Here is a 9,409-nt window from a genome sequence, read left to right as displayed (position 1 = left end):
ATTTGTTGTGAAAACCTGGCAACCCTGATCTGAAAGCACAGGCTGGAGATATACTTCTAATTACAGGAGCGTCTTTACTGATGAGAGGTGCATGAAAATCGCATTCGATTTTTTGCACAGCCCTATTATTATATCATAACTAACCTGCTCTGTCTAGTGACTCTAGTCTGTTGGTCTCCGTGTCCTCTTTGCTTCGTGGTTTTTCTGCGCGTGAAAAAATTTATGTGTGGTGTGAAAGTGTGTGAAAAGAGTCAATTGTGTGTGTCTCACGCTGAATGCTTGAGAGTTGGCACATTATTTCCCAAGCAGAATAAAGGACAGGTTGATTATTGCTGTTTAGCGTTTGTATTAATCTATGATGTGTCCCTGTTTGCGTACAGGGACATAAAAAATAAATTAAAAGTGATACGTGGACCAAGGTGTCTGAGATTGTTCATTTTAAGTAAAGGATCCTAATATTTCGTCCACAACAATATTTAATGAGGTTAACTTATAACTCCTTGTGGTTAGTCTGCACGAGATCAACAAGCTTGTTTGCTTTGCGGCCGCTTTAAATACAAAATAAGCATTCGATCTACGTCAGAGCGTCTGAGCGCTCACAACATAGACATCTTATATGATGTCTATGGCTCACAAATCTTTCTGCAGCGTCGTGAGCAGAGTGTCAAGAGCGATGTTTAACGCTCTCGACGCCGGCCGTGTGAACGCACAGTTAGGCTTCGGCTATGGCTGTAGTGTTGTTGTGAAAGTAGGGGCGGAGCATAGAGACTATGCCGTTTCTCGTTTGTTACTCTAGAGTAGACCAATTCACTTTATTGAGGCATACTGCCCCCATCTGTTATGGAATGTGGAGTATGACTTGATTTTTTTTGCCAAACATTATAGATGGCACCTTTAATGTTTTGTATCAATATTTAAGGTGGACTTATTAACTAGGTGCAAGAGTAGTAGTGATGGTTAAAATAATAGATTAATGGTGAAATAGTAAATTGTGCCTTGTTCCTAGATGGACAGAGAGTGGAAAATAATAGATCATATTAGGAGATGGAGATAGAGGAAGAAAAAGAGGGAAATGTAGAGGCACAAGTGACAGAAAGAGAGCAGGTAACAGCGAGCCAGAGGTTGGTGAGAAAGACGAAAATGTAGAGGCACAAGTGTTTTCTATAGGTTTTACTATAACAGCTGTTTTTAATTATTCTGTAGAACAGAGAAGAAAAAGCCATCAGGTTGGGACAATTTAAGACATTTCAGTTTCTAATCCCAGAGCTATTATTAGGTGGAAAGAATATATATATATATTTACTTTTAAACTTAAAATTGTCTTTTCTAATCTGTTTCTTTTTCAAAACTGCATCACAGCATTTGCTGCCGTATCAATACATAATCATCCATATCGATATGCGAATCAGCAAGGAATGCATCACCATATATTGCTGTATTGATATTTTGAACAGCGCTATTTAAAGCCTTGTTCCATGTGCCCCTTTTATACTTTGAACACCTGCCCCTCCAAAGGTCTCTGCACGGCCCTGCTCAAAGCTGTATTTTCAGCATCATTACTCCAGTCTTCAGTGTCACGTGATCTCATTATAAGATTTACAGAGAGAAATCTCATGAAAAAGTGTTTTATTTGTCCAGAATCCATTTAGAAAGTCTTCAGTTTTCAGCATTGGTGTGAGTTTGGCGTCTCAGCTGTGTTTGACGGCGGTGATGACCAGCGCTCCGGGGTTCCTTCCGTCCTGATTGATACAAGGGCTGAAGATGGGATAGACGCTCTCAGTGAAGGCATCTGTGAACGTGTAGAGATGAGAGCGTGTCTTCACGTCATAGAAGGACACCTGTCCAGCTTCGTAGTCCAGGAAGATGCCCAGCTTCTGAGGCAGTGTGGCGAGATGCAGAGGAACTCTGTTACCACTGAGAGCTTTCACTTCTCCACTCTTCAGCCATAAACACCAGAAGCCTCCTTCTGGACTGAGGCGGATCTCTCCTTTGCGTCGCGCTGACCCCCGGGCCACTCCTACTGTCCAAGCGGTCTTGTGTCCCACGTCCACCTCCCAGTAGTGTCTGCCGGAGGAAAGACCCTCTCGCGCCAGGACAAACAGCGCTGGGCTGAAGCGGCGCGGCGTGTCTGAGTGTGTGGAGCTCTTCCGCTGCTCATCATAGCGTACCTGCCGGCCGTCCTCGGACAGACAGAGATCACGCTGAGCTGTGGCAGGATCCAAGATCACCTCACCTAGAGAGGACGGCAAAATCAGTTATGTTCCTCATTGGTGAACGCAAAAAATAATAATAAAAGTCACTGGATTATTCTTTCAACCAATTCGGGAACAAATAATAGGTAAAAATTGATAGCCTGAATGCACTGTAAGTTGCCTTGGATAAAAGCGTCTTTAAATTTAAAATTTAATATAGCACATGAGCCTTGGTGAGTGAAATTCTTGGAAATACACGTAGGAAAACAAGTAAATAAACAAAAAACTGCAAAGTTTACTCAGAGCTCGCAACACGGCCACCATGCTCGGCGCCATCTTGGATCAGATCCTAGTTTGATATTCTGGTTTGTAGGTATGGCTCAGCAGCATGATCCTTATAATAACAGTGAAGTGTAGAAATCAAGTACAATCCCTTAATCACTCCACTTACTACAGTTAATGCTTTTGACATAAATCAGTGTAATACTTGATAATGCAGCGGCAGTGATCTCTAGAGGAACAAACTGCCTTAAAATAACTTTGTGCCTCCCATATCTTCATCAATATGATCAAATATTCATTCAGCTGAAAAAGATCGAAGCATTATAATGCTCCGTGGCAGTGTTCAGATGGCTGTGTTAATCACTAATGCTTATATCAATAGCACTTACTTGCATAGTTTTGCAGCTTCCTGAGTTCTGAAAGGAAAAGAAGAGAACGTGTAAATCAGCAGCTTGATTTAAGGAAAGATTAGGGAAAGGGTGGGCACGGTTCTTCACCTTTCCCATAAAGCCGCTTGACCTCGTGTTGGAACTTGTCGACCAGAGAGCAGACGGACTTCCTGATGGTGCTGAGATACAGATCCGTGTTCACGTACACCGATGACCAATCAGACGGCTCCGCTGGAGGAGGAAGAGATGGCAGGAACTGCAGGGAAATACTCGTTTAATGAAGCTCAGATACAGACACCAGTTCAGTGGAAGCGTTGGATGCTGACCTGTAGAAAGAGCACCCTGTCCTGTGTCTGAGCGAGAGCGTCCAGCTCGCTGCTCCTCTTCCTCAGGGTGTTGAGCTCGTGCTCCAGGCTGATGGCCAGGTCTTTGGCCTGCTGCTCCGCTTGTTTCTGCCGCGTGGAGATGAGCTCCAGCAGCTCGGCCTGAGACTGTTCCAGCAGCCGCTGCAGCTCCGCGTACACCGTCCAGCTCTCCTCCACCTCTCTCTGACCGCTGTCCTGAACACAGAGAGGGCGCCAGGCTTCACACACTCCACCCATCGATCACACAGACACTAATACAGCTCGCCTCCGACTGACGAGATGCTGCTCTCATAGGCTACTTGTTCATATAAGCAACAGCTACTCTGTTTTCTCATGTTATGACTGACAGCTCTGGTGTTGCCATGTTGAGAGAAATCATGAGTGAGTGCAGAAGCACTGTGCTACTGTAGATCTAGATTAAATGTCAACTTGCAATGCAATCCTGCAATAATTACATATATCTACTGTACAGATTTACATTTCCTTCAGCTTGAGGCTTTTGGTGCGAAAGGGCTTTTACATTTGTAAAAGAATAACTTTTTTAACACACTTGTTAATCATTTCCCATTGATTTTAGGCTTGAGTTATGGGTAGGGTTAGGTTTAGGGGTAGGGATTGGGTCATGTCTATATTTCTGGACAATAACGTTGATCCAGGAACATGTCAAAGTGTACATACAGTTTTTCCATTTTTGGTTTACTCCCAATGCAGATTATGAATACCTCAAAATAAATTAACATGCACAGAGAAACAAAATGCTCAGTCCAGTCCTAAATATCCCACACAGCATCATCACAATTGCGATTTTGAGACCAACATGGATCAGACTTTTTTGTGAAAATGCACAGAACATTTCCAGGACAGAGACCAGAGAGGGTCATGACAAACACATGCAGGTTAACTCATGAGATCGCATGTTAATATGAGCATGCAGAATATCAGCGCGAGTGTTTGGACAGGACAGACCGGTTGAACCACTTAAACTCGCTGAAGAACTGTGCTGATTCAATCACTTTACCTCCAGGTCATCTCATCTCATCTATACCTGCTCTGACATCTTCATCTCTGTCTACAGTATTACTGTGATCATGAAGCATTAAGGAGTCTAATATGAGTTATTTCTGTCTGTACCCTCTATGGAACTGGATCCTCTTTGTATCTTTAAACGTGACTCGAGATGGCCATGTGCTCTATTTACAGCTATTGAACAGGAAAACCTTGCATGCCTTTGACACAAACCTGAATCCGATCTCACAGGAAGGATAAAATATCACAGATGGAAATGAATCATTTTTGGAGGTATTTGCCAGTGCTAATGTCATATTTGTCACAAATGTCAGCTCTGCCTCTTTCCACTTTAAGACAGATCCACTTCCTGTAACTCAAGTTACGCGTATATATTTATGTCCAGTCCAAAACAAAGGTTTTTCTGTTTCCTGTAATCCTGCATTGCTTGTGTTGTTCAACATTTGAAGGGACATGTTCTCATGTAAAGAGGGGTGTGACAGCATGGCCAAATATTTGCAGTGCTCTTACTGGTTTTGCCAGGTGATTAAACAAAAGGTAAACAGCATTCACCCTGGGTCTGTACTGGGACTTTTCCAGTTGTTGTTTATTACTGGATATGTTTATAACTGACTTTAATATAACTGAGCACTTTTATACCTGTTTGTCCCAGATTCTGCCTTAGTTATGTACACTTAGATGGCTTATAATTATTATTTATGATTATTAATAACTATCAAATTGTTTAAGACACATTGTGTATGTGTTGTTTTGTCATGCATAACAAATATAGCTGGAAGCAGCAATTACAGTTTGTAATTTATCATCCATTATGGTTTGCTGATGCGTTACAGATTAAAAACATTTAGTTACTTTTGATTAGCATTATAAAATTGTAAAAGCAGCTTTTTAGCATAAATTCAAATGGCAGAAATTTAGACCAAAAAGTAATATACAATATACATTCAAAAACATGTCATTCCTAATAGAGCTGAGCAAAGAAAGATGATTAAAGACCAGAGAAAAGAAGCGTAACACAGTATAAACAGACTCACTTTGAGCACTTTGATGGACTGCTTGATCTCCTCCAGTTTCTTTTCTCGCTCCTTGATCAGGTGTTTCAGTTCTGACCTTTTCTTCCCCAGCTGACTCTGTGAACCAAACAATAAGATCCACAAGTCACATTCACTGCAAAATGCATTTCAGTGATTATGTAGCAGGTTAGTTTAACCCTTTTTGGTTTTTGAGTTGTCTGGACCCTATGATGTTATCCTTAAAATGTTGTGACTTAACTTCACTTAGGGTCGTGAACAAGCCTGTGAGGTGTGGATATGTTACTGCTGTGAAAAGTGAAAACCTAATCTATTACGATTACAGCATAATGTTTGGGTCAATTTGACATACTTTTATGCTTAAAGTCTTAACTATGCTATGAGGGTCTCAAAAGAGAATCAAACCCAAAACATTGGCGTTGCTAGCGCCTTGCTCTACTATTTGAGCTACAAGACTAAATTTATATATAGACTTTGTGAAAAAATAGGAAGGAAATGCACTTTAGTGGTTTGTTTTGTGGTTCAGTGTGCATGCTGACTGACTGAATTCAGCTCTCTCTGGAATCATCTCATCACAAACACAACACACTGCAGATGATTGTGTACTGTGAGTGTGAGAAGTGTGTTCATCACACAGTGTACACGACTGCACTGATTAACACAGGTGTGTTCTTTACAATGAATAAACTCAGTGATGATGTTCCTTGATAATGAACACGTTCTCTGCTTGTTTTCTGCAGCTGCTGTTTGAATAACCGAGGGAAATGTAACTATTATAATTACTAGCTTACAATGTTTACATTAAGCTGATATCATGTTAAACATAAACTCAATCATGTTAAAACATCAGGCCGCTTTTAGCCTTACACTGGAGTTGGTTCACTTTCTGGCAATGAAACATAATAAATACATAATTCAATAAATTAGCACAATAATATCAGCATATCAACTGACGACAGGATTATATGACCTGATTGACCCTAATACACTTTTATCTATCAAACAGAGTCTGAGTCTGACTTTTGGAGAGTTGTATTGAATCCATTTTTTTAATGTAATGCAAACATTAAAACGCACCGTTTTCTTCTTCCACTCTCGTTCGGTGGAGACAAGCTCGTGGCCTTTATGCGAGGACCCTGCGCACTCCTTACACACGCACACGTGTTCGTTTCGGCAGTAGGCGTCCAGGAGGCGCTTGTGTGTCTTGCACATCTTGTCCTCCAGGTTGTGTATGGGCTCCACCAGCTTGTGCGAGTTCATCGCCTTCCCCTTCTTGTGATGCTGGAGGTGAGCTTCGCAGAACGATCCCGGGCAGCTCAGACACGACTTCATGGCCTTCATCTTCCGGCCGATGCAGGCGTCGCAGGGCACCTCTCCCGCTTTAGCAAAGTCTCCCCAGTCGTCCTCTTTCTGTGGGGCATTGGTAAACTCGACCCTGGCGCGGTCGAGCGAGGACATCGTGGACAGACCCTGGAACTGCTCTGCGATCTCGGCCAGCACACAGTTGACGCTGAGCTCTGGTTTTCTGGAGAAGGTTTTCTTGCACATGGGACACAGGAACTTCTTGCTGTGATTCCAGAAGCCCTGCAGACAGGCCTTACAGAAAGTGTGTCCGCAGGGAGTGGAGACGGGCTCGACGAAGACCTCCAGACAGATGGAGCAGGAGAACTGCTCCTCCGACAGGATTCGGCCCGGAGACTGAGGGCCTGCGAACGGTTGAGAGAGGAAGACATGTGATCAGATTAGAGGAGGAGAAAGAAGAAGACAAAAGAGCGGGAAGAAGGAAGGTTGTGTTTCAAGAAACAGCTTGTGCACTTGTGTCTTACTACACACAAGGCTTGTTAGCATGCACACATTTTCATCAGATGGAGTGATGATATTAAATCCAATTTTGAAGTACTGTATAATTGATGTCTCAGTTTTGTTTTTAGCTTTCTGTAAAATGTATTTAAATGTGCATTACAGAACTGCACGTGTAATTGCAATTGAGAGGATAACAGGATTCAAGTGTTTACATGCTTATTTTTTCCTATTGACTGAATTATTGCAGGTCTATATCTCATCCCTTTCATTAATTTGTCCAATCGATGAGGTGTTTTCAAGGCTTTTCAGCCTATTTGAGTTATAATCTGATTCCTAACGGTTCCTTGAGTGTATGCTAACAGCTTCTCAGATGTGTGTGCTTTCCCATCACTAGAAATGCACGCTTGTAGTTGATTGCATACATATGCAAATTCAGGCCTTGCCTTGGATTTTGAAACTTGCAAGCAAAATAAATTCAGGCTACTTTTCATTACGTACCAACATCTCCACAAATAATCAGTTATGTTTCCTTCCAAACGCAGCTTGTGGGGCAAAAATAATATATGTTTCCATACAGAGTGTTCAAGAGAAATTAGAAAATATTTACTTGTGCAGAGTGCTATTCAGAAGACTTTGGTGAACACCCATCACTGAACAAGAATCCAGGACAAAACAATGACAGATACTGAGAATACAGCATACACAAACACAAACAACACTGAACAGTGAACACAGTCTCCAGGAGAAGGTGGCGGTATCGGAGCATAATGAAGTGTTAGCGGAGGCGTTGAGCGCGTGGGCTGTTAACACAAAGGTCACATGTTTAGTTTCAGGTGAAGGTGGCCCATTATCTGAAGAGTTACTCCAGATCGCGGCCGCTTTAGTGTCCTTCAGCAAATCACTTCAGATTGGGAGAAGAGTTTTTATGTAAATTGCTGTGTTGGAATAAAGACTGAATCAAAGGAGGTTCACTGGAGAGTTATAGTCCAGATTGGAAGGGAAAATACAACATTTGAGGAGTCTAAATATTAAAGCTATTCAAAAAAGAATTATATGAAGGTTATATAATAAACAAAACTGTAAGAGGATGATGACCAGTGGATGTGGTGGTCACTAGCAGCAGAGAGTGTCAGATCTCCAGCTTATATAAGCTCAGAGTCCCAGTGTTTTATCAGATGTGTGAAGGACGAGCAGACACAGCGCTGACGTCACCGTGTGTCGCAGGAATGCTGCTCTACAGGCTTTTCTTAAAATCCAAACAACTGTCCGTCTCTTCCTCTCTGCTCTCGTACTGGTGTCCAAATAAACACAACTTTACTCAAACTTTTGACACAGTCAAGTAGCACTTAAGTACAGCTTTATATCTTTATAAACTAAAATGTAATGCTGTTTTTGTTGAAACTTGTGTCATGTATTTTATATATATATATATATTTAATTGCAAGTTGTGCAACAATGTTGCAATGAAATACATTTAGAATATTAACTTTATACTGCATAACACTACAGTTACAATTATAATAAAGCACTTTATATGTTAGTCAGAACATCAAAATGGCAAAAGGGAATTTTTTTTTTTTTTTTTCATTCTTAGCAAAGTGTGTCAAAGTACACTTAAGTAGCCTTTTATTTCACAAACATTATCTGCCAATACATTTTTTTTCTGCGAGTACACACTCAATAGTCTTTCACAAGAGCAGTGCGTGTGGCTTCATGACTGCAAGTAAGAAACAAACACTAACAGCAGAATCATTGCTGGGATTTGCCTAATGTTTGTCAGAATGAAACCCATTCAGTCGTTCATTACAGAATGATAAACCGAGAGAGATTGAGTTGGGTGAGTAAAGATGACTTACACTGCATGATGAAGGATCTTCTCGTAGTTTGCTGGCCGGTGAAGTGTGTGTGAAGCCTGAATAAACCTGTCTCTGTTCGCTGTGGGTGTGTCTTCTCTTCACACACCTGTGACCGGAGCTTCAGTGTGTGTCGCTGAATTAATGCCTGGTTTAAACACACATTCAGATTTATAAAAGTCAGCTTTTGAACTCTATAATCACAGAAAATATTCTTATCTCTGTTCTAGTCACTATATGATGACTGATCATTGTCCCTGTGTGGTTATAGTGATAAAAGCATGTGTTGTGTAATCATGCAATATTATTTTATTGTTAAAGGCTGAAGTTCATGCAGAGTACATGTGGTTTGTGTATTTGTCTATAGAGGAGTAAACTGGTAGCACAAGCAACATGTTTCTCTTTTATTGAACTTTACTAGAATCCCACTCGGACCCAAAGCAGTTCTGTTGGATGAAAGTTCATGGC

General features: G+C 41.3%; 1 protein-coding gene across 1 annotated transcript; it reads right to left on the bottom strand.

Annotated features, from left to right (window-relative positions):
• Positions 1-1,231: 1,231 nt before the first annotated feature.
• On the bottom strand, positions 1,232-9,182 carry LOC127962344 (E3 ubiquitin-protein ligase TRIM39-like). The gene is made up of 7 exons (XM_052561918.1): positions 8,945-9,182; positions 6,363-6,991; positions 5,289-5,384; positions 3,190-3,423; positions 2,972-3,119; positions 2,864-2,890; positions 1,232-2,233 (listed from the first exon to the last, which is right to left on the bottom strand). Exons 1-7 carry the CDS (start codon positions 8,949-8,951, stop codon positions 1,689-1,691), a joined length of 1,686 nt encoding a protein of 561 aa, XP_052417878.1. The 5' UTR covers positions 8,952-9,182; the 3' UTR covers positions 1,232-1,688.
• Between the last annotated feature and the right edge of the window lie 227 nt (positions 9,183-9,409).

This window comes from Carassius gibelio, chromosome B7 (assembly GCF_023724105.1).
Source record: "Carassius gibelio isolate Cgi1373 ecotype wild population from Czech Republic chromosome B7, carGib1.2-hapl.c, whole genome shotgun sequence".
Classification (NCBI taxonomy): Eukaryota; Metazoa; Chordata; class Actinopteri; order Cypriniformes; family Cyprinidae; genus Carassius; species Carassius gibelio.
This window is presented reverse-complemented; position numbering and strand designations above follow the sequence as displayed.